General features: G+C 41.4%; 2 protein-coding genes across 4 annotated transcripts; one reads left to right on the top strand and one right to left on the bottom strand.

Moving 5' to 3' along the window:
* Window positions 1-3,039: 3,039 nt before the first annotated feature.
* Window positions 3,040-5,427, top strand: si:ch211-247j9.1 (rho GTPase-activating protein 24). Of its 2 annotated transcripts, XM_068325136.1 has the most exons (3): window positions 3,040-4,062; window positions 4,225-4,420; window positions 5,190-5,427. In XM_068325136.1, exons 1-3 carry the CDS (start codon window positions 3,465-3,467, stop codon window positions 5,425-5,427), a joined length of 1,032 nt encoding a protein of 343 aa, XP_068181237.1. In that variant the 5' UTR covers window positions 3,040-3,464. The 2 variants fall into 2 exon arrangements, with proteins under 2 accessions (XP_068181237.1, XP_068181236.1); XM_068325135.1 differs by having other exon boundaries at window positions 3,044-4,420.
* A 117-nt stretch (window positions 5,428-5,544) lies between these two features.
* Window positions 5,545-25,962, bottom strand: mapk9 (mitogen-activated protein kinase 9). Of its 2 annotated transcripts, none has more exons than XM_068325134.1 (12): window positions 25,757-25,962; window positions 14,025-14,171; window positions 13,198-13,327; window positions 12,387-12,445; window positions 12,012-12,150; window positions 11,085-11,250; window positions 9,652-9,723; window positions 9,188-9,370; window positions 8,879-9,003; window positions 8,723-8,786; window positions 7,584-7,655; window positions 5,545-7,433 (listed from the first exon to the last, which is right to left on the bottom strand). In XM_068325134.1, exons 2-12 carry the CDS (start codon window positions 14,138-14,140, stop codon window positions 7,297-7,299), a joined length of 1,263 nt encoding a protein of 420 aa, XP_068181235.1. In that variant the 5' UTR covers window positions 14,141-14,171; window positions 25,757-25,962; the 3' UTR covers window positions 5,545-7,296. The 2 variants fall into 2 exon arrangements, with proteins under 2 accessions (XP_068181235.1, XP_068181234.1); XM_068325133.1 differs by having other exon boundaries at window positions 25,767-25,962.
* Window positions 25,963-26,272: the final 310 nt, after the last annotated feature.

Here is a 26,272-nt window from a genome sequence, read left to right as displayed (position 1 = left end):
AAGTGAGGCACGCAGTTCTCAAGCGTCGTGGTAGGGGGCGCTGGTGATCTCAGGGATTCGTGTTGGGACTCCTCAGCCGCAGAAGAACTGACAGGAAACTACAAACTATAGTCAGTGAGTCAAGTGCAGCCATTCATTTGTTTTCTGCTCGCCTTGTCTTACTATAAAAATGGAGGATTACATATATTAAATTTTTTTTAAATGATTTTGTTCAGAAGGAACCGCACATGGACTTTATTTCTAAGTAAACATAACATATAAACAACCATGTTTTTTAATCACATGTGGTTATTTGTGTGTTACAGTATGTATGTGTAAATAATTCTAATATGAGACTTTAAAAACAACCCACTTAATGTTGCTAATTAAATGGTGAATAAGCTACACTGTAGGTTCATATGTTTGTAAATCTGATTATGATTAAGTCAGTGCCTCACTAGCCATGAAGCTCACTGCACGCCCCTGATTGAGTGTGTGCCTCGTGCAAACTTCAGACAACTCTATCGTGTTCTAAAATAATCAGATCCTTAAAAACGCTTCTCTAGATAAGTAGAGGTAGACAGTTCATCAAACAAAGTGTTATTATTGTTGTTGTTGTTGATGATGTGCTCTTCTTGTGGATAATTTATTCCTTTTACCAAACCGTTTTCTTAACATGGATTGGAAGTAGGTGGAATGAAAACATTTCCTTCAGTGATGAAAACTGTGGGGTACAGCAGAGAAAAACAATCATAAAAGTAGCTCAAAATTGCACTTAGGTAAATGTTCTTAATTATTTTCTACCTCTATCTGTGACAGTAAGAATAATGGAATAAAAAAAGTCAGTGAGAGCTGAGGTCAGCAACGCCACTAGTACAACAGCCAAAAAACTAAAATAAATAATGTTCTAGTCAGGTACCACTGCAGCTTTAAAAAGACACAAACCCATTGGCAAGATATTTATCTCTCATAAACACAAGTGCCTGCAGGAATACGTCCGATTTACCAAAAACACTGCCTGCTTTTCTTCTTATCTCTCCTTTGACGACATATCTCTCTTCTTATCCTCTGATGTTAAAGCAGTCCTCCACTTAACATCCACAGCCACACTTTGAATGATTTGTCTTGGTTTTCCACCTGGTGACGAGTTTGTATCTGGCACTATATATATTCTTCTCACCTGCCAATAACCGCCCACTAGGTGGAACAGACGCTAGCTGTGTGTTGCCCTTAGAGGCTTCATCTCTTTAGTGGAGTTGATCTCTCATTAGGACGAACTCTTCTGAATTAGTCTCCATCAAGATGTTTGCTGAAATAGCCACGGAGTCCTTCCTCATTCTTCCTCTCCTTCATCCGTCCACCTTTATTATTTAGGATCATGGGGATCTGTGTTGCCATGGATTCTGTAGTCATGGCTGCAAACACTACGCAGATGTACAGGAAGTGGAGAGGGACAAAAGGAGGGGGAGAGGGCTGGTGGCGGAGAGGTTTTTGGATGGATTAACCTTTGTGCAGTGGCAATTCGGTTGTGATAAGTTACAGAGGTTTCTGTGTGGCCGTGAGGTGGTTCATCCTCGTTCAGCGACAGCTGCAGGTCAGGGCAAAGCCTTAAGGACTATGACGCCTGGTCCATTTCAGGCTCCCTTAATGTCACCCAGAAGACAGCATGTTTTCTTACCTTTTTACATATGCCACACAGCATTTTCATCACTGCACAGGGAGGAAATTCTCCCCAAATTCAGATTCCAATATGTGTATCCAAATACAGATAGACCATTCTAAAGACTTCTCTGTCTGCCCAGCCTTGGAGGATGCAGTGTGATTTACATACGACAGATAAGAGTGGAATTTTATCAGTTTGATGGACAATGGGCTGCTTAATGTGCCCAAGCAGACATCAAGCTTGCAGTATGCCCTTGAATCATGAAGCACTGCAGTGAAACTCAGAGGCTCTGGTGGAACACTTTGTACCCCGACACAAAGCACCCTCAAAAAGAAATAAAATAAAAACAATGCAAAAAATGACACTTTTCTAGGATCCCACATAGAAAAACTTCTACGTGGGTAAAAATGTACAGAAAAAAGTATTTCAAGTATTTATAGAAATATTGGTTGGATTCTCAAAGGTCTGTGAGGTAATGTGGAGTGTTTGATCTTTAACAATTTATCAATGAGCTTGATCTGTAAAATACATTTTCATAGTTAATAAATACAACAAAATAAAGACTATATTTCCCTTTGAAATGTAGTGGAGTATGAAGGATTTAGTAGTTCACACATAAATAGATCACATGTCTCGGAGCAGCACCAGACATGTTTTTAAAATGTTTGTGAGTAATTTCCTCTCCTGTCTGTGTCTCTGGTAGACTGGAGGTGATTTGAGGATAACGGCTCTGCATGGATGGAAGTTGTCTGTAGGATCAGCTGTGGACCGTTGGGTCCCATGCTTTACAAAAAAACAAAAACAAAAAAACATACATACATACATACATACATACAAGGAAAAAGTACTATTAAAATCCTGTTTATAGGAATCTTATGCGTCATTTCTGTTCTTCCAAATGTCTTACTGATTTGAAGCCAGGGACATGTTTAAAATATAGCGCTGACTATAGCTCCACCCTGTGGATCCAAGTCACGCTGACTAACTAACAGCAGCAGGTAGGTTTTCTGTGTATGCATGATTTCATTCAGGTAATTAGTCCACCCTCTGTGGGTCCTTCACTCAAACACTTGGAATGTGACACAAACTGCCTGAACACTAGATATAAATACCCTCTTTATTTTACAGCATATGATGACAGCATTTCACTGGTTTGGTGCTGTGCAGCTTTCAGTGATGAGTCCACTTTGGTAGTCTTCATGTAAAGTATTGTCTACAGTTTAAATCTGAACACATTCTGGCAGACTGAATTTGAACAGAGAAAGAAAATCAGTGTCCAAGGTGAAGTCAAACGTCGGTAACATTATGCAACAAGTAGCCATAAAAAGTTTACTAATAATCATTTTTTTACTTTATATTTAGATCTTACTGATTTATGTCTCTTGTTGGATTTTAATGCACAAACTGTGCTGAGATTATGGGGTTTATAGCGTGTAGCTCTAACGTTGTGCTCATGTCCACGTCTATTTCTGTGGTTGCAGTTATGTGTGACTTTAGGAATGAGCAGGACTATATTACACCCAGATCCCTCCCTCAGAAGCTAAAGTAACAGCTGATGTCAGTCGTACTTAAAGACACACACACCCGCATGCTGCAACCTGTCTACCATTAAGCAGCAGCTTCACAGCAGAGAGCCGGTCACAGGGGTGGAGGGCTTCTTCACCTTGTTCGCCACCCACCCCCCCTGACACATCAGCTACCGGCACAGACTCTCTGCCACTCCATCAAATCCAAAATCCAAGACTTAAATCCTGCAGCAGGCAGGAGAGTGGGCAGGTGGTTATCTAAAGCTCTCAGCACCCCCCATGTGCCTGGTTGGATCATGGAGCTGCACTATCTTCCCACTGAGACCCCCACCACAGCCAGCTCCTGCTCCACGGACCCCCTGTACGACAACTGCGTACCTTTTGCCCAGCGAGGGAGGGCCAGGGAAAGGGAAATGGAGAGCAGGGTTGTGTGCCCGGATGTAACCAGACTCCCAGGGCCTCGAAGTCCTCTGCCTGCTCTGGCCCCAGCTGAGGTTCCCACACTGGTCAGTGGGGAAAGAGGGATTGGCACCTGGCCAGATCACAACTACTGCAGCTGGAGAGGATGCCTGGGAATACTGGACTGGGAGGCAGAGTTGGATACAAATGTAAACAGAACAAGAGGAGGAGAGGGAGCGCCAGAAGGAGGTAGCAGAGGAGTCGAGGATAGAGCTCATCTGAACCAGAGCCCTGATCCATCACACAGGAGTGTTCTATCTCTGTATGATAACCTCCGGGAAACTGTCACCCCTGACAGACAGGAGGTTTTCGACATGGAAACGAGCTTCCGGGAGCAATTGCAGGAGCAGATGTACAAAGTTTGGGCCCTTGAGGAGGTCGAAGGAATGATGGATGATGAGGGACTAAACGAAGACACCAGCCTCTGGTCCTCATGTGAGATCATTCTTGCTGATGGTGGTTGCTATAAGCAGGAGCACAATCCTGAACAAGACAAGACACACAAAGAGGAGCTGGACTCAGGGTCCAGTGGATTTAGAGAGGCCGACACAATCCCGCATCTTAAACTCCCTGTATCTCCTCCTCAACTTTCTGTAGGGAACGTCCCTCAGCTATCCCAAACTGAGTGGCCCTCAGCTGGAGCCCAGCATGCAGAACAGCGATCTTGGACCCCCCGGGTGCCCCCTCCTGTACCCCTGGCTGACCCCTCTGCCAGTGCCCTGCGAAGCCTCATCACTGGCCTCCAGCAGCAAATAATCAGACAGAGAGACGAGTACGAGGCACGGGTAGCCAGGTAATTATGTTTGTGGTCTTTAATTCTAGCTCAATCATGAAGTTACTTAGAGATTAAACATAGCAGGTAGGAGACAAATAATCATAATGTTGAGTAGCCAGGATTTTCACACTACTTACTTAACTCAAAGAATTCCAGCTCTTATGGTTACACCGCTGAAGGGAAATACATAACCTCAAAGTTCAGCGTATTTCCTGTTCAATGCGCAGCATGACTGGATTTTAAGCATCCAAAAATTCTCCCGGGATTTGTGGGGCTTTGAATAAGAGAACTAAGACGCGCTCTCTTTCCGTTTCAATTATTACCAATGTCTTTATTCATCCATTGTTATTCAGCTGTGGAAATCTTTACAGCTGTAGAAACATCTGCATTTATCTCATCCTGTTTTATTCTCCTCTAACCCTGAAAAATTTTGAAGAAAAGTTACCTATTGGTTAATGAAGCACAGACCGTGTGGTTGACCTATAGGAACAGCTCATGGCATTGGATAGAGAGCTAATTTAAGATGTCATGCTGCTGACCCAGACACAACACATACCCCATTTATTACTGGAATAGATAGAGCAGGTCTCAGTCAGTAATAAGGTCACTGCTGCTGGTTGGCAAGGGCAACAGGGAAATGACAAATCCTTTGGGATGACTGGAGTCCAGGAGGAAATAAATAATTCAATTTATGTAATTTAAGACAACCTCGTAAACCCATTTGATCTAAACTACACTACTGACAAGCCTTCTCTATTTTGTTCTCACTTTCTTTCTTTTCCACCAGTCTGGAGCAGAGGAATGAAGAGTTGCAGGCAGAGGTTGTTCGGTTGAAAATGAACCTTTCACAGCAGCAACACTGGTACCAAGCTGTCCAGGCTAAGATTGTCGAGTCTGAAAAAGAGCGGACTGCTGCAGAACTTCGCAATGCAACTCTGCAGAAGGAGATGGAGCAATTCTTTGACACTTTCGGAGAGCTCAACAATGAGGCCAAGAAGACAGAATGTATTGTCAAGAGCTTTTGAAAGAAATTAAGATCTAATGCAGCCCTATAATTTGTAACTAGCTATTTCTTTAATTTGGGGAAAAACTGAGATCATTTAAAATTTGAGAAATACACCAAATAGCACCAGTCAAAAAAGAAGGTTCCCTGATGTCCAATTTATTTAGTAGCATACTGTAAGGGCATCAGATGTTGGCCAAGTGATAATACTGTTGTCATTGCAATCACACAGAACATCTCTGAGAATAAAAAGAACAAACTGAGCAAAAACATGGGATGGACACCGTACACAAAAGAGCTGTTCCGTTTTTGTTTTTTTTTTAAACAAAAAAACTGAACTCTTAAGCTCGGTCCTCATCTGTTAAAATTATGGGAACTTCTGAGGCCATTTTAGACATGACTGAAAGAACAGGGTCATGATTTATAAAAGAAAAATATAATGTACAACATGGGGCTTCATGTCTTCTGTGACTCCGTAGTGTCACTTTTATGAACGTCCATTAAACTGTGCAATCATTTCTGCAAAAACATGTCTGCTTTGTATTGACGGACTCCGTCCACCGATGCCTTTCTAGTCAGGCAAACCTGTCTTAAAGGACAACACAAAAAGATAATGGAGAATGCTGCACACTACATTCTGATAACATAAACTCACTTTCTCTCTCACACACGGGTGAACAAACGCATTAAACAGGCTTTCAGAACCATTCAAGCTATTGTAAGTAAGAGAATTCCTTATAACAATAACTACAGTATCTTATTGGCATCTTTTATGCCTTCATGCATGTTAAACACAATTATTTGTGTTTTACTGCCTTTACATGTCACTGTGTTCCTGTACTAATGGAATGGTTTAGAAAAGGAACAGACAAAACAGTGATTTGTCGTTGAAATGCTGAACAAGAGGCTTGAAGTACTTCAACCCCAATTTGATTGTGTGCACCATTTTGCAAGAACACAAAAATAAAATGTATGTCTGCTTCTTCCAAATTTACAGGATTACGATAAATCATCTTGATATACTCGTTGTTAGTCAGTACCTTACATCGAACTGGGGTGGTCAACAAATACGCTTCTACAGATATGTTGTTTTGTACGGAAAAAGAAAAATCAGCACAATGTATTAATAGTGAAAGAATGTACAGCCACTATGAAATCATGACATAATAAAACTGTAACATTGCTACCACAGATTCCCCTATTTGTCAGGAGGAAATGCTCAAAATCCACATCACTCAAGCCAATTACGAAAAAAAAAAAAGATAAAGAAAAATAAATACACTATGCAGAAAGCACAAGGAAATATGCAGTACTTTGAGCTAGCTAAACGATGGATCAAACTTGGGATGAGTGTTTGATCATCAGGTGGATGTCATACGGTCCGTGCAATCGACTTATGATAAGCTTTTATTTATACTGGTGTAACATGCACAAGAGCAGCTGGCAGCTGTGGTCGATATTCCGTGCAGATCTGCTTAAAATTTGATGACTGTCTAAACTTGACATTTGCTACAAAAATAAAACATACAGAAAAACAACAATCTTCCAATTAGTTCTGACAAGCAGACGATCCACAGGCATGTGTACATCGTAGAAACTAGATCATGTTGAGCAACATCCAAGAGCAAGAGGAAGATTAAGCTTTAACTTGACCACTAAGTAGCAGTCTAAAACAATCAAGTTGAGCAGGATCAACATGATCCAATGCACGCACGCACGCACACACACACGCAAACAAACGTAAAGACATTGAGGTGAAAACGAACCAGAGGAACACCAGGTAAAAAAAAAAAAAAAAAGACAAAATGGATACAGAAAAACAGGATATGGGGATGGCGAAGAAAGGAAACAGAGGCGAGCAGACAGGCGGACTCGTGACTGTGGACCGTCTTCACTGACTCTCATCCAGCGGGCCCGTCAGCGTGTCGATGCTGCTGCTGTCTGTGTCCGAGGCCAACGTTTGCTCCGTGGACATGGACGAGATGTCATTAGCTGACGAGGACTGGGAGGCTGAACCGGACACCACATCTAATGAAAAACACATCAACAATCAGTAAATGTTATATAGATATAAATAATATGTAATGATAGCTGGCGTAGGCTCAGGTAGGCATGACCTGCCTCCATACAGGACTTTTGTCTTTAAAGCAAACGGATGAAACCAGTGCCTGTAGATACCTGAGCAGTCTTCCTTCATCAGTCCATTCTTGTTCCTTTCTTCCCAATCGATCACCTCCTCATAAATGAGTTCTGTAGAAAACACATTCTGAGAATGTCATCTTAGATGCACATGTTAACCTAAACATTTTAAAATTGGTTACACATCAAGGTGTAGGGAGGTATTTTTAGTACGCATAGACTTGAATACACCTGACTGGATCTTCTATATTTTTTTTAGAAAAATGGAAACAATTCTTTCATCCAACAAGTCACAAACGACCATTTCCTTGTTGCACCCACCCAACCCAATCCTCAGGTGGGACAAATGACTGGAATCACAACTCTGGCAATCATACAGGTTAGTAGAAAGGTGAATGCTAACCATTTGACAATAGTCTGTCTATACAGATGTCATATAGCCAGAGGAGCGACAGATTGCCTCGTACCCTGATGAGTGTTGACAAATGAACAAATAATTATTTCCTTGGAAGATTTGTTTATGTTCAGTGTTGTTGCAGGAAACCCCCTGAACTAAAGGCCTTACACTACACCAGTCCATGCGTGGCAAGAGAAAACCTTCAAAAATGCCCAATACATTGTAGAAAATCCCGAACTCATTGGTTCAAGGCCCTCCACTAGCTTCTGTATCAGCCCACAGCTGGTTGTTTGAAAAAAAACCCCAAAAACCTCATATATGGCATGACACGATTAAAATATGATATATGAAAATGTTGGAGACCTTATTGGATAAAAAGAGGTGGACCAAGGGACTTTGTCTGTCCTGGGGCATACTCTTGATATTTAGGACCTGTGTCTTGTTCTTCTGTCTTTGTTCCATAGTTTACTTAAAAACACCAGGAACAGCCTAGTGGATTATTGACACATCACTGGACAGTTAAAGTATTTTTCCTGATTAAACATCAGAATAAAGACTCAAGCACATAGTCTTTCACCAACAATGTAAATTGTAGTAAAGCTTCCACAGCCGTAGACATAACCTGTAATCCAGGTATTGTTGTGTTCATGGTGTTGTTGGACTGATGTGACGCATGTAAAGCATACTTACAGTATGTTTAGCTTCTTGTTTCTTTAACTAAAAACATTGTGGAGATGAAGCTGCAATGCAGATGATGTCCAAAGGTGGCAGTGCATCCTACCTTTCCACTGCTCGATGGTGTGCTCTCTCTCTTCCAGCTGCTTATCCGAAATCTGGGGAGGAGGCTGTTAGACAGAGGGAAATACATCCGTCATCAGGGTGACCCACAGCTGTGGAACTGATAAAAGCATTGCCACCGCTGCTACGGACTCCTTACTGCGTCAGCTTCTGCAGGATCGTACCACACGTGAATGTACGGATGATTCAGGGCTTCTTCTACTGAGATGCGACATTCTGGATCAATGACCAACATTTTGGACAGCAGGTCCCGTGCTTGACCCGCTGTTATGGCAACAGAGAAAGCTAAGTGTTAAAAACGTTCATGATGTCATTTTATTTCAAAAGAACCTCAAAAAACTGACAAGATCCCCCTGCAGTAATAAATAACAACAATGAGTCAAATGTGTTGACTTTTTTGAGTCTTTTTTTAAATCTCTCAGTTCATGTTAGTGACCAAAACTCTTACTCTTCAGTTTGTCGTGTTCAGAATCAGAAGGAAAAGCCCAGTCTGGAAAAAGCTCTGCAAAGCTGACACCAGGATATTGTGGTTTGTTCATGACATAGTTTCTAACGGTCTCCATCAGTCGGTTCATAAACTCCAGACTGGGCGTGCCCAGAACCTCAATCACCTTATTCCACTGATCGATATCTGGACAATACGATGATTAAAGAAAACTCAACTGGATTATGGGCATGTACATGTTACCAATTCAGAAAAAAAAAACACATTTTATGAGGCACAAAATAAAGAGAAAAATTTTATTAACGTATTTTGAAAGATATGTATAAATATCCAGTTCGTTCAGACCAGAAAATAGTGAAACATGACTTTAGTCATACCTGAATGGTTTCAATCAGGGTGTGATTAAAATCTTGAACAATATGATTCAACAGAATGTTTAACCAGACAAAACGAGCAGCAAAGGATACGGTCGGTGCCCTGGAAGATGACGCTACCCTTTACCATCTCACCCATGATACAGCCCACTGACCAGATGTCCACTGGGAAGACAGAAAACACCGATAAACAAACAGAGTAGATGAACACATGTTGAAATATAGAGCATAAACTCTCATCATTTGGCTCCCCCATCTAGCTGTGATTTCATCATTCCCATTCTCTCTGCCTGTGGATCCTGACGCAGCCTTCCAGGCCTCTTTCCTCCCCTCTGCAGCTATACTTATCAGTTTACACAGCTGTTGTTCTCTTCATCAGCTCCTGTGTGTCGAGCTGAAATGTTTGCTTCAGAATGTGTGTATGTGACAAGCATTCTTACATTCTTCTTTTCCCTCTCTTTCATTTTCACTGAAGCTAGAAGCTCTCTGTTCTCCAATCTGGTCTACAGACTGGTCTGACTAGATGGGTCAAACATGGTAGTTTCACTCTTGACTGGGCCAAGGCCCCAGCTTTTAGCTGAGGGGACCTGACATTATTAGGACATTGTTTGTAGTTCTGCCTCAGTTTTATGTAGGCCCATTATTGCCAACTGTGAAAAATAAAACAAAAATCTTATTTCCTAAGTTACAATCTACTGCAATATTTCACAGCATGTTTTCTTAAGATTTCAAACTGGGATAAAGAAAACGTATCAAATTCCAAAATTATCCTGTAGCCATGTCTTGATAATTTCCACAGAAAACCTTTACTTCCACTTTTAACCGAAAACAATCTGTAGCTTTCATGTCCTTAATAGTCAACATAATAGCTACTCATTTGAAAAGGCAGATGAATGTTAGCTAAAATAAAAGATAAAATGTGATGACTAGTGTTACAAACATACAGCTTTCTCTTTAGCAGAGATTTTATTTCAATCAAGACTGTAGACTGTCAAACTATGGCTTCTTATCCCTTTCCCCGCATTGTTGTATGTTCCATTATAAAATGGAACATAGCAATAGCAATACAGGATTTGGTATTTTTGAGGATCAAAGACGACAGATCCATTGAAGCAGGTTTGTAAGCAGACAGGAAAGAATGAGACCAATAAGAAACAAAGAATACAAACAAAGCATTTAAAGATTTTTCTAGCAGCTGCAGCCAAACTGATACCAGATCAGCGACCAGTGACTTAAAACATGGCTGTTAAAACACTTTTATTAACAGACTAAACCACCTGTTCAGTTGTGAAGACATGAATATATAATGTATCAAACAGGTACTCTTCTCAAAACTGATCGTGCTGTATAGACCATTATAACAAAAGATAGATGTACTAATATACTGTAATATTCCCTAAATCAAGCAATAACAATAGTTGATGTCAAACAGTGTGAAGCTGTTTGTGCAGTGGAGCTTCATTCATTTCTTTCACTTCATTCCAACACTTTATAAACATGACATGTGTAAAGCACTCTTTTTTTACCATTCTCTTTGTACTTCATTCCCAGTATGACCTCTGGTGCCCGGTAGTATCTCGTCACCACATAGGGGGTCATCATGAAGTTAGTGCAGGCTGTCCTTGCCAAGCCAAAATCCAAGATCTTGAGAGTGCAATCTGACTTGACCACAATGTTACTTGGCTTCAGGTCCTGAGGAGAGGGAAAATTTATCACTCTACTCATCACTCCGTGTTAGTTCAGTGGTAAGTATTCCTGCCTGTCACTCAGGAGACTGGGGTTTGATTCCTTGATGGGGAAAGTCTCTGTTTTTATTTTTCTCTTAGTTCAGTCCACTAAGGATTGGGCTGGGGACTGGAAGGGTCGCCGGTTGAAGACCTGTGTCTTCAGACCTGTGACAAAAATTTCAGAGTGTGAGCTGGCAGTGGGAGTACTGAGTACTGCCGAGGCACCCCTGAGCAAGCTGCCACCCCAATTATAAGCTTCTCATTTGGGGCGCACCACAAAGGAGCTGCCCGCTGCTCTACCTCCCCATCGCTTGCATGCCTACAGGCCCCCTGTCTTTGTGTGTTATGGGATGTACCCACTATGCGCATGTGACTAACCACCAGTGTATACTAGAGTGGACTTACAATTTCCTATGGGCTTAATAAAGTTGATTACAATTTTTACATTACATCACAGAAACGTACACAAAAAAAACTGCTGTGCCATTTGGGGAAAATCAAATTAAAGTCAAAAAGATGGACCTAACACTCTTCCAGTTAAGTAAACCAACATTGCTTTCACGTTGGCCTCATGAAGTAAATTTTTGATATATGATAAAGTGGTAAACTAAGTTAAAACCAGTTGAAATCTGTTATCTGTGTTGCGTTTTAAGTAAGTTACTCTGAGATCTTTTTTCAGTGTGTTGTGGACAGCTCTTTATTCCTGATTTAACACAGTGCTGTTACCCTATGGATGATGCCAGCAGAGTGCAGATGCCTGATGCCACAGAGAATTTGGTAGAGTAGATAGGACATCCTCTCATGATCCAGATCCATGTGAATCACTTGGCATAGGCTGGCATCCATCAACTCCATCACCAGATACCTAAAAGGTGAGGAAGGAAGGAAAATCAGCTAAATAGTGCAAATGGTCAGAGAAGAAGAAAAATAAATGTCACAAAAGAACACCAATGGAAAAGAGGCAGTTAAAGAAGAGAGAATTTGTAAAGGTATCTGAGTACATTAGTAACGTCGTAGAGGTTGACAGCAAAATCAGGGATGATAAGTGTTCTAAAAAGATGTAGTCCTACAGGAATCACATTTTACTCCACTAATACTCACAGGTCCTGAAATTCCTCCAGGGACTTCTGTGGTGTGAACACATTGATCAGACGTATAATCTGAAAGAAGAGAGACTGGCCATTAGTGCACTCTGTTACTCCCCTATCTACATCCACTTCACTGTGGAAAGCTGGCCAACTGGAAGCCGAGCACTAATGATGCCTTTCCATACACATGTTCCGACTTGGCTTGGCTGGAATCAGTGCATTAGCCCAGAGCAGGAGGGATTTCATCTCCATCATGACCACAATAACAACTGGAAGGTGTGTCTTTTGGGCGCATAACAAGCACAGCTGTGAAATGATTTATAACGACATTTTATTTTCTGTGTTACTTTTGTTGTTAGTTGTTTTCCCCTCACATCACATGGTTGACACTACAAGTTGTTTAATGCTGCATGTGAGCCATTTGTAATGCAGTAAAGACTTGTTGTCTGCAGATAATGATCTCACTCAGGCAGTTTCTGCTTATAGTTTTCCTGCCTGCAGTCTAGAAAAAGATGCTAACAAACTGTTGTCTATAAATTCTTACAAATACAAGTAATTTTTAATTCCTTTACACTTGACTATTTTGTTACTTTCTTACTTTTGTTTTTTCATTTTCACTAGCAGTAACTTAACTTCTACAGCCGAAAGCAAGCATTATGAAATGACAAAACAAAGCACGTATTTTAAATGAAGGGGTCACAGAAGAGAAAGCAAACTTCAAATGACGAAGATTTGGTCAGAAGACCAAAAGGCACATAAAATACATTTACTATTTAGACAGAGTTTTCAAATCGTAACTTTTCATGTTGTTTCCTAACACTTACATTTTTGTGGTTGACACATTTGAGCAGCACCAGCTCCCTGTAGGCCCGCTTAGCATGGGTCTGATTCTGGAAGGGCCGACACAACTTTTTCACTGCCACCGGTATGCCAAGGACTGTATCTAGAGCAGAGCTGTTCATACAGTTTATGAAGAAAGGAACAGAAAGGGAGAAAGGTTACTACGAAAAAAAAGGAATGCATCTTGCAAAGCACTTTGTCAAATAAGAAAAATGACCTTCCTTTTTCAGTCATCTTTTAAAATGGGCACAAGAAGAGATTGTTTTCCTGTCTACCCTTCAGAAGACCATCGGGGCAGGTAATGATGGCAGATATAGTGGTAAATATAAATTTATCTAGCTCTACTTTAAGTGCTCACTACACACACTTACCAATTCTGTCTAATACTGCTGTGATGGGTCTTGTGCACAACCGATCCTGTTACTATACAATACTATATAATACAATTGGTTATAGCAGAAATAGCACAGGTGTTACTGATAACATCGGCCAGCACCACACTACAGCTATTAACCTAATTTCACCCCTCAAGCCAGTGGAGGTTGGGGTTATTTGGGCATGTCCAACTCACAGGAGTCTTTAGGGTGGACCCACAGCTTGCTAGAGGGGTCATATATCTCATCTAACCTGGGATGGCGACAGGGTCAGGAATGTTGATGCAAATTGAGAAAACCCTGTTTAGATTGTTGGATGGACGGATGTAAACCTGTGATTTTATTATGGTATGTAGTCCACATGGTCACTAGAACCTCAACAACACTCTAGATGGTGACATAATCAGTAACAGGCTACATAAAGTCCAGCTTCTCACCAGACAATGCCCTGGGCCCCAGAGCCGATGGCGCGAAGCTGCTGGTAGCGCTTGAGCACAGTGAAGGTGGAGTCTCCCACCTGAACGCTGTAGAACTGGCCCTCTGCTTCACTCATCCTGCCACACAGTCAGGACCACCAGCACTGTCTGCAAGAAGTAAAATAAAATCCAGTCAATAGAAGGGCTCAGCATGTTTCCATCGCTCAGTCCCTGGCATCACTTCATTTTTAGACAAATCAGAAAGTGACTGATAGCATGACTCAAAGGGTTTTAAGGGTGTGTTTTACTCTTCCTTAACAGAATGGAGAATCTATTTCTTCCACCTCTGTGTAAATAGTAATAACAAATTGCACAACTGTGTGACTGCAAGGTTAAAAGGTAAAAGAAACTAAAACAAAAACTAAATGAAAAGAAAATTCCTTCCAAATGTGGTGACCGACAAAGGTTTTGGACTTCCTTATCACCTGATTAGAGAATGGAATGAAAGTAAATAGTTTTTTTTGTCACTTTAATTATTTACATTCTTCATAAAGCATGTTTAACACAGGACCAAGATACCACTTTGTTAAACATCATGCTTCCTTTGCTGACAAAATGCCAGCATGCCTGTTCAAATCATACACTGGAGCGATGCTGTTCCTGCCCTGTATTGTTCAGTGTGAACAAACAAAGGCACTGTGCAAAAGGGACTTTGTTCAAGTGTTGTCATCAGATCTCCATGTGAAAGAGTCTTCTTTCTGCATGTACCTTTCAGAAAGACTTGCAGAAAGTCTTTCTGAAAGACACTTTCTGCAAATCCACATTTACTCCACTCCATCAGTGGAGTAAATGTTTGTGGAAAGGCAGATCACAGCGTGGAGTTCCTGAGATCTCATGACTATCTATTAACTTGTATTGACACTGTAAAGTCATACATGACACTCTTCAGTACTTGCAGGGTGTGTAGATTAAGTTGTTGTAGATGCACCCATACCTTTATGAGTACGAACTGACATTCATCGATCTGTTGTGCAGTTGGGTGGATGTGTGCAGAATAACAAGATGCTATAATAACACCTGGACTTGTTTTATTCACAACAACACAGCTGATGCAATGTTAGATAGTGATAAGATGCCTGAGGAATGGAGGAGAAGTGTGCTGGTGCCAATTTTTAAGAACAAGGGAGATGTGCAGATTTTTGCCAATGACAGAGGAATAAAGCTGATGAGCCATACAATGAAGTTATGTGAAAGAGTAGCTGAACCTAGACTAAGGGCAGAAGTGAGCATTTGTGCCAAAAAAAGAGTACTACAGATGAAGTATTTGCTTCGAGGATGTTGATAGAGAAGTACAGAGAAGGGCAGAGAGAGCTGCATTGTGTTTTTGTAGATCTGGAGGAAGCTTATGACAGGGTGCTGAGAGAGGAACTGTGGTATTGTAAGCAGGGAAGCAGGGAAGTGTGTTAGAGGGGTGCAGGACATGTGTGAGGACTGTGAGACAGTGGTAAGGTGTGCTGTAGGTGTGACAGAGGAGTTCAAGGTGGAGGTGGGACTGCATCAGGGATCAGCTCTAAGCCCCTTCTTGTTCGCAATGGTGATGGACAGGCTGACAGACGAGGTTAGACAGGAATCTCCATGGACTATGATGTTTGCAGATGACATTGTGATCTGTAGTGAGAGCAGGGAAGAGGTGGAGGAGAAACTAGAGAGGTGGCAGTTTGTCCTGGAAAGGAGAGGAGGTTAGCCGCAGTAAGACAGAGTACATGTGTGAATGAGAGGTACCCAAGTGGAAGAGTGAGGCTACAGGGAGAAGAGATCAAGAAGGTGGAGGATTTTGAGTACTTAGGGTCAACAGTCCAGAGCAATGGAGAGTGTGGAAAAGAGGTGAAGAAGCGTGTAGAGGCAGGATGGAACGGGTGGAGAAAAATGTCAGGTGTGATGTGTGATAGAAGAGTTTCAGCTAAAATGAAAGGAAAGGTGTACAAAACTGGTGAGGCCAGTGATGTTGTTTGGTCTAGAGACAGCGCAATGAGGAAAAGACAGCAGGCAGAGCTGGAGGTAGCAGAGATGAAGATGCTGAGGTTCTCTTTGGGAGTGACCAGGATGGATAGGATTAGGAATGAGTACATCAGAGCACATGTTAGAGGTTTTGGAGATAAAGTCAGAGAGGCCAGACTGAGAGTGTTTGGACATGTCCAGAGGAGAGATAGTGAATATATTGGTAGAAGGATGCTAAGTTTTAATTGCCACACAGGAGGCCTAGAGGAAGAGAAAGAGGTTTATGAATGTAGTGAAAGACGACATGAAGGTAGTTGGTGTGAGAGAAGAGGATGCTGAAGACAGGGTTAGATGGAGGCAACTGATTTGCTGTGGCGACCCCTGAAGGGAAAAGCCGAAAAGAAAAGAAGAATATATTCCATAGTGAATGGTACTGTATTTGAGTTCAGTTCTGGAAATGAAGCAATCCAACACAAATGAAACATGATGGTGACAAGGATAAGTGTATGCAAGGCATGGAACCCTCTCAAGCGGGCCCCCCCACTTTGTTCCCAATGGGCAAATCAAATATGGTTGAGCAAGCTCCCCAGTCCAAAACAGACAAAGAAGAAACTAGTCTTATTTAGAATAATATAAATTATATGCTTTTGGGCTGATTTGTCATTATTATTACCATGATAACCTGTGCATAGTTTTCATCAGATCCACCTTTCAATCCTCCCCAGCTTCAGCCTCACATCCAAACAGTCACTTATAGCCCAAACATCCAAATGGAAATGGCCAAAATATTAAACCTGGAGCTTCAAAACCTGGCAGTAACATCTCGTTTTCTCATGAATCCTCTAGAGGTGTTTCCTCCTGTGGTACTGAATCCACTCCTGCAGGGTCTCTGCTTCTTATCTTGTATTTCTGCCCTGTTTCTTTTGTTGGTTTGTATTGAATTGTTTGCTAAAATTATAAACCTGGGGTTTAAAATACTCCTGAGCATTATATTTCCCCCTCTTTTATGAATTGCTTTATAAAATACTAAAATACACCTTCAAATTGACGAATTAGGTGGAGGAATGAAAACCCCACACGTTCTTCTAAACAAATGTGATGCTCCCACCACGTCTAACTGGCTGCTTAGGAGACTCTTCTGAGCAAATCGCTCCTGTTAGTAGCCATGCATGCAGTATGTAAGCACACGATTACTCAGATGAGATATTTATCCTTCTCATCTCTATTTCCTTTGCCTCTTTGGCTTTTTCTACTCGTCCTCCTCCTCGTCACGTGTAAATACAGCTGGCTTTGCCACTACACCCAAAGGCAAAAAGCAGCAAAGACCTTGATTTTCCTTCTGCTTCTCTCACTTTTCCTCGGCTTTGTTCTTGTTTCTAGTTTAATCTCTATGTGGCCTCCTCAAATATATACACAATAAAAGGTAGAGACAGAAGGGTTTTAATGAATATTTTGATCTTGACTCACAAGCACAACTTCCCCATCTGATTAAACACTTTATTACATCACTTTTCTAAAATGCAAGTGCAGGAAAATAAGAACATACTAGGACTTTGGCTGTGCTTAATTAAGATAAAATTCAAGTACTTCTTGACATTAAGGCAGGATGGATTCTAGGCCATGAATTCAACAGGGCATAGAAGAAGTACACAGCACTTTACCCTCACAGGAAAACACTGATATTTTAGATTGTTGCCTGACACTGAGTCAATGCAAACATTGGGGGGCAGACACCCTCTCACTATTTAAGACTAGACTTAAAACTTTTCTCCCAGGTTTTTCTCAGGTTCACCCCTCATCCGCCCATCTGCTATGGACCTGCTCTTCCCATCCCACCAGTACCACCCCTAACCTAATTATCGGCTGGGGCCCGGCTTCCTTTTTCCTCGGCGCCACCATACTGTTCCACCCCTCATCCACCCATCCGCTGTGGACCATCTGCTGTGGACCTGCACCTCCCATCCACCAGTATCACCCCTCACCTAACCATCGACTGGGGTCCTGCTGCCTCTCTTCCTTGGTGTCATCTTACTGTTCCACCCCTCATCCGCCCAGCCGCCGTGGACCTTCCTCTGTGGACCTGCACCTCCGAGCCCACCAGTATCACCCCCATCTCTCCATGTAGTGTGGACCTTCTTCTCCAAGCCCACCAGTACCACCCCTCATCTATCCATCGGCTGGGGTCCTGCTTCCTTTCTTCCTCCGTGCCGCCATACAGTCATCCACGCAGCTGTAATTGTGCCTTGACTTTAGCAACCTTAACCATATTGATACTGTCTCTATCTGGCCTATCTGTCACTCTCTCTCTCTGTCTCTCTCTCTCTGATGCTGTTCTTATCTTCCTTTGATTTCTTTTCCACCCAACTGGTCGAGGCGGATGGCCGCCCAAAAGAGTCTGGGTCCTGCCCGGAGTTTCTTCCTCATCGAGGGAGTTTTTCCCCGCCACTGTCGCTAATGCTTGCTCTGGAGGGCTCAGTTGGGTTTCTCTGTCTGTTAAAGCGCTTTGAAATGTCTGCTGCCATGATTAAGTGCTATATAAATAAAACTTGATTGATTGATTGTCTTCCAACATTATTTTGCACATTCATTAAGCTGATATATATCACGAAGGATCCATTAATCACAAAATGTGACAACTTTTACTGCAAAACACTGAATACGGACAAACCTTTACCTGCTGCAAAGCCAGGCACAGGTACACCCTTTACTACAATGAAGCTCTGAAAGGCATCACTTATGGGTCTGGCCAGCAGGCACTGGAGAACTCTCTAAAACTGAAAGAACATGAGTCATGAAAATGAATAATAATGACCCCAGCACAAATCTAGGCCATTGCAGGGAGGCTAAAAGTGAGACACATCACTGGTTTACAGGATATAAAGACTAATGAATACACAACACATTACAATAGATAGACAATGCACCGCAGAGAATGTGACCAATGGTTGTACAAATTCCACCCAACAGGTTTGAAACTCGAACTACAGACTTTGAGGGAAGTAACTCTTACGACTTTGAGGGAAGTAACTCTTACTACTTACTATGCACACAGCACTTTTTTGTTAGAAAACAAAACAAGTACCACTGCTTACATCTGAGTGCCAATAGGAGTGTATAGTAAGAACATTTATCATAAAATCATTTTATTTCAGTAACATGACTTTCTGCAACAAAATTGTTCAAAACAACAATCTATCATGTTATAGTGCATTTTAAAATGTAAGCTTTTCCAAACAAGTATGGAAGTACCACGATATCGAACTTCCTCAGTGACGCTTCTATGGGCCTAAAGCCTTTGTTTGCAGCCAGCTGGGGGGGGGGGGGGTGAGTAACAAACAACAGACCAGCATCACTCATGACCTTCACCATTTATTGTGCCACCGAAAATATGAACGGAACTTCTAGGAAAGCCTTAAGTATAAAGTATGTCATCCAAAGCACACAGTGTCTGCATGACTGGTATCTGAAACATGAAGCTGCTTTGCATGGAACACGAATCTCCCACTGATGAGAGATGTTGGGTTAGCTCTGCTGGTCTATCCAGACATAAACACTCTGACCTGTAAAAATAATGCGAAGAAATGTTACTATTAAAACTAAAGACAAAATTTTGAAAGCACAATAAAACACCCAAAACTCTAGATTTGACATTCATGATGTAACCATTATGTCAATTCTGTTCATGCAAATTGTCAATTAAAAGACATTTTGTATTCTGTGTTCAAAGATTGCAGTCCTTACAGCAGGTCAAGTCCATTGTGACAATCTCTTTTGATAAGACTTCAGTATGAGCCCATCTTCTTTCCTTCATGTCAGTTCAGATGAAACCCTGTCACTTGCAGATCTTGTCAGACATTTAAGCAGTTTAAATTAGCTAATGTTTCAATTTAGTTCTCTTTTAAACCTGTGCCATTACATTAACTATCCATACAAAAAAAAAAAAAGAATATCATGGCTCCATAAAGAACAACAAACTTCAAATTTGTTCAAAGAAAGCCATTTGAACCTGTAATTAACATATCTTTGTCTCTATCTTTGCCCCGTCCACATGATGACAGAGTTTTTTGAAAACGCAGCTTTTTAAAAACGCATCGAAAACGATTCGCATCCACACAGACAGCGTTTTCAAAAAAATCTCCGTCCACATGTAAACGCAGCAGTGCGTTTTCGAAGACAGCTATAAGCATGCCAAACCATGTGGGGCAGTATTGGATACACCGTCCACACGACAACGCAGACCCAGCGTTTAAAAAAAAAAATCCAACTAGGCCAGCGTTTTCAAAAAGTTGCGTTTTCGTTCCGGATATCTGCGTTGTCGTGTGGACAGAAGGCGTAAACGCAACAAAAAAGTTGCATTTTCAAAAAGTTCCGGCATCGTGTGGACAGGGGCCTAAGAACAGCTTTGCAGATTATAACAATACAGAGCTTAAATGATTTTACAAAATTAAAGTTGTATTACAGTATTATCTGCACTATAAGGTGCACCGGATTATAAGGCGCATATAATAAAAAATATTAAAATAGATTTAAAAAACTAGTGGCTGTAGTTGCGCTATCCGTCCACTACAGCATTCATGACTATGAGTACCTTTAGTCAGCTGTGAAAGGCTATTGTTAGTTCAATGAAGCGATTCTGAGCCTCATCAAGGAAACCTGATCACTTGATCACGTTGCCATCTTAGAAAGAAGTCAACACGCATATTAAAAAACCTGACATTAAAACTGGTGGAATTCATTACGAGTCCACTCAGTTCGAACAGGGTGGATTATTTCCTGATCTGAACTTTGAAGCAGCGACGTTCGTCTTCGTTTATTAAATATTGTTTCAATCGATCGGTAGTCCAGTTGGAGGTGAGGTGTTGCTATTTGCTGTCTAAACAATTTTAACCAGTTTTTAATGTCAGGCTGCTAATTTACTGGCAAATGTGACGCTGTTTTACTCCTAGAACTGACTTTAACGTCGGTGTCTCACTGTGAATCTCACAGCACGTCGCTGCAGACATAATACACAAGCCTGAATGCGCCCCTCCGCCAGAACTATCAACTACATTTGCAAATCAGTGCAGCACACCAGGTACCGTTGTCTAGCAGTGACTCTGCTCTTGAAATTTCAGAAAAGGCTGGAAGTTCAGCTTTGAGGGCCTTTCAATCGCCTTTATGCCAGTTTCTCCGTGTTTCCGCAAACTACTAGAATTGACCATCACTAGAATCCAGTACTGACACTCACATTTTTTAGACCAATTAACTTTAAAGTGGGTTATTTCCGGCGCCACAGTAGTTGGGAAATACTGAGATCAGTCAGTCGATCAAACTTTATTAATAGAATTGTCGAAAATTCCCAATGTTTTGCTACGTTGTCGTAGCCGATAATCCGGTGTTCTTCTCAGCAGGCTGCTCTGCCGTCAAACAGCAGGAGTGAGAGTCGGCACTTCGGCGACGCCCCTTGACTACCGTTGTTAGGGGGTGTAGTACGACCTGAATACTGTCTGAGGGTGCCCCTGGTGACATAGTGCAGCATGACTGCCGCCTTTTTTTCAGCGATCTTGTTTGTAACCAATACTAATATTAATATTAATCCATATACAAGGCCCATCGGATTGTAAGGTGCACTAGAGGATTATGACAAAATTATAGGCTTTTAGGTGCGCCTTATAGTGCGGAAAATACTGTTCTTCTTTTACGTGTACCGACATTAAATCTAGGTGTGATCGGTCGGATACCACCCAGCACCAGAGCCGATAGGAGCAACCTACAGACCACGGTCCAGTGAGAGCTGCTACTCTATGGAGGACGATTATGCACACTCAACCAGCCCCACGCTTTAAACTGTCTTTAGGTTGGGAATCATCACTATTCATTTCACAACTGTGACATCAGTAGCCTCCAGAAACTGGGCATGCACACACATGAAAATACAGTCACATACAAATACCTCACCCCACACACAAAGTCAGTGAGAACAACACCAGGGCAAGGTCACTGAGCCTTAAGTCCATCATGCCTCACATAATTTTGGATTGCTTTCCAATGTGAAGGCCTACTATGGTGCCACTGGCAGCTGGCAGATATGTCACGACTCAGAGTCGTTACATGTATCCAACAAGAGAGTGGGCAGCATGTCGTTCCTGTGGGTACACAGGATAGACACACCATTTTGGAATGGCGAGAATTCATCGCTCCATCTCCCAATCCTCGCCATGTTGTCCCAGCAGTGACATTTTTATAGATGTAATTTTCTACCCAATCTTCAAGGATTTTTTATAGGGTTTTATAGATTAAATAAAACAGTGGTCATTTGGAGTTAGCTGGATTACATCTTGCACCACTTCACAACACGAACAACGGCAGTGTTGGACTGTACCTTAACTCTGGGCCACTTATTAATGTTACTGAGTTATTTTAATGTGAAACAAGATGCAATAATCTGTTTTCCTTATGCATTAAAAGCTACACTTAGCTTAACTTAGACGTAACATCGGCTTAATTAGCAGGCTGATACCAGATTGATACGACCTGAAGACTCTTCATCTCATCCTGATGTAGCGGAGTTACAAAGTTTCATCAAGCATGCTGCTGCACTAGAGAAACTGAAAAAGGAAAGATGCTAACGACAGCTTTATACACACCAGGGTCTTAAAATAACACCACTGTGTTTACCTGGAAATTCACTTGGGTAATTTGTGTAGATTGAAAGCAATGCTTATTTTGTTTCTGATTAACTTTTCATCAGAAACAAAAGTAAAAAGGCATTGCACGTCCAACACAGAAGAGTGTCACGCAAACAGACTGACAACAAATGCATAATTAAATATGTCCTCTATTGCTGCTGAGCTTAACGGTATGGAGAAGTTAACTTTCAGTCACCATAAAATTTAATTTTCTGGGAAAACTCAAAAACCATGATTTTCAGATGATGAATGAAAGGATATATTAAAAAGGAAAAACTTTTCTGCTGCTGTAGAGTTAGCATGTAAGAACCTCTTTCTAACGTACAGCAAGTACATTGGTACCTCTACTTACGAATGACTCTACATATAAAATTTTCTACTTACAAAACAACTCAACAGGAAAATATTGCCTCTATTTATGAAAGAAGTTTCGAGTTACAAAAGGTAAAAATACAGTGGGCTGCTACTCGCAGCTTCCAAAGGTTCCTGAACGCAACATTCTTATAGCTGCTCTGCCATTGGCTATTACCTAGCATCCTGGAATCCCATTGGCTAAGAGGGACCTCTGTGGAGCTAGATAGGTGTCTATGCAGCGTCCTCGTCATTCGGCCCTCAACCCATGAGGTGTTCTGATAGTTTTACGCAAATATATAAACTTTTAGAGTATTCTCAATCGCTATGGACCCCAAGAAAGTGACAGAGAAAAGAAGAAAAGAAATGACGAAGAAAATAATTTTTTTGTGCATACAAACAAAGAAAGACATAATAGAAAAGCATGAAAAAGGTTGCGTTTGGTTGATCTCGCCAAAGAATATGGCTGTAATGCATCTACAATCGCCATGTTATTAAAACAAAAGGAAGTTTAAGGAGTTTAAGGCATTGTGTGGGTGGTTGGAGAAGTCCCAAAGGAGGGCTAGAATTCACTCTGTTGTTCGGCATGGTGTGGCAAGAGCGCATGAACCAAAGAGGGCAAAAAACAACGAGGACAGCAGTTAAAAGGTAAATGACCATCATTTTTACTCTTTATTCTTTGTTTTTTACATTATGCACAACTCTCATTTATTGTGTAATAATCTAATTTTAACAACTGTATGTTGTTTTATATTTGAGTAAGTCACTCGCGGTGCAGGCAGAGTGGTGTTTTTCCTCTGAATACATGACAGGGCAATGGAAATTCTCATTGTGGGATGGTGAGAATGTGTTGAATTGCCTGAAGAACTGCCCCGTGTCCATTAAAGCCAATGGTCATCTTGTACCTGCTGTACTATTCTTGAATCTCATTTACTCCAATGTGTTTTTGCAGCGGTTTATTTTAATAAGAATGTGATAATTTGGAATTAGCTGAACAAAAAAATTGTGGCTAGTCCTCTAAAAAATAATCAGACTTACAACGGCTGACAGAGAAAAAATAAACAATTAAATATGTCTCAGACATTGGCAATCTCTTCTAAAAATGTTTTGTTTTTAGTTTTTCTACAAATTATGCCAAAAACATTAGTGATACCTTTGCAACCCAGTGCATGTATTATGTGTGTGTGTGTGCGCGTGTGTGTGCATGTACATATTTATGTAATTATGTATGTATGTATATATATATATGTCTGTACAGTAAGTATGTATGTACGTATATGTATGCATGTATGTATCTGTTTGTGTATGTATGTATGTATGTATGTATATGTGACTATTGGGCAGTTCTGCTGTAGTCCTGACTAAAAACCCTCAATGCCACAATGTTCCTTACTTGACTTGACAGAACAGAGAAATCTCATGTACATGTGCCTGATGTGTTGAAACATGCCTCAGAGACACTGCAGGAAGCAAACCCACAGAGTAAGAGTTTTAATGACAAAAAGTGATCAACAAAATATGTTAAATAAACAAGTTGCAATGACTAAATCAATCAACAAAAAACCCCGCTACTTTACCGATTGTTTCAGTCTCAAAATAGCCCAATAACAGCATGTCTATTACCTTTTAGAGACCCTTTTGCTGCTGTGACCTTCTGTAGGTTTGCCAGACAACATTCATAGCCAGAATTGTAGCCCATTCCTCCATTGCGAGGGACTTCAATTTATGTAATACTGTATTCTTGGTTCACATATTGCAATTACCCTCTTAGGATCTAACTTGACTTACAGAAACTGAATTGAGATAATCCTGATTCACTGATTTACAGGCACCAAAGTTTGTTTTCTAGTGACCTTTTAGAAACACTGAAGACAGGTTTTCTTTCATTCTCTGGATCAGCAGTGCTGTTCATCATTAGGTCTTAAAACATTAACAAGTTCATGAATGTTGAAGTTTTTTCCATCATCTGACTTACAAATGTGCAGCCACTGTCATTTATCCACTGTACAGCTGGATGAATGACATTTAAAGGCAATGTCACTAAGACTAGCCTTTTGTGTTGATGCGGAAAACCTGATATACGTTTTATGCTTTTCAAACTGTGTGTGATCTGGTGTTTACACACAGCTGATAAGCAATATCGTTTTTCTCCACGGAGTATCACACCCAGTAAACTAATTGAAGATGACGTGTAGCACTAAAGTGAGATTTATTCATAGCAGTCGCTATTTTCACCTGGGATTAAACATGAGCACACTGCAACAAAAGTGCTATTAATTTGACTGTACTTACATCAGCATGAGACCATGTGTAATTTATTTATTACAGTGTATTATCTCTATTTCTGCACGGAGCGTACCTAATGTTACTCCTACACACACACACACACACACACACACACACACACACACACACACACACACACACACACACACACACACACACGGAGGTATGAAGTCACCCATGGATGACACACCGCGGCCGAAGCACCGCTGGCACTCGGCGGCTCATGGAGCCATAAATAATCGGTTCACACAGCCCAAGTGTAACACAGTCACACTAACATCACCGCCGATTAAATCCACATAATGTTTGGTATCTTATAACCCAATTTGGGCCGACACTACCCATCTTTTTCACTTCTGCTGGTAGCACTGCGGTAGTCGGGCCGGGGCTGAACTGAAAGCACCGACGGACTAACGGACGGCAGAGGACGCGGCAGCGGCGGGCACTGACCCGGTCCTACCTTCTCCCTTCGCCGTTCGTAGGGCACTCCCATGCATCGAAAAACACAGATTAAATCCTTTCTCCGTCTTCCAGGCACAACCCAGACGAGGAAAAGTTCTGGCAAGCAGGTTGTCACGACATGAAGTCCTCCCCGACGTTCCCTGCTAACTCTAGCGGCAGCTCGGAGCTACGGGTGCTGAGGAAGGGAACGCCACAACAAGGGGAGAGCAGCGAGCATGCGGATGACGTCATCACGCATAAATTACGTGGGCGCAAACTATTCTTTCTAACCAAGAACTAAAATACGGATGCAGAAAAAAATGTTTTCGCTTCCTCTATGGATTGGATGCTTCTTAATTTTTTTTTTGTATGTGTTTCCCTCTTTTTTTAAAAATTGAAATAAAATACCTTGACGTCTTTTGATGACTATTTCTTTAGAGGTAGGTTGTAGGTGGATCCTAGAAGGAGATTCATAAATTTATTGGGTGTAAATTTTTAAGGCTACATGTTGGGTGACTAAGACTA

The sequence above is a fragment of the Antennarius striatus genome, chromosome 10 (assembly GCF_040054535.1).
Source record: "Antennarius striatus isolate MH-2024 chromosome 10, ASM4005453v1, whole genome shotgun sequence".
Taxonomy (NCBI): domain Eukaryota; kingdom Metazoa; phylum Chordata; class Actinopteri; order Lophiiformes; family Antennariidae; genus Antennarius; species Antennarius striatus.
Note: the sequence above shows the minus strand (reverse complement) of the source record. Positions and strands in the feature narration are given on the sequence as shown.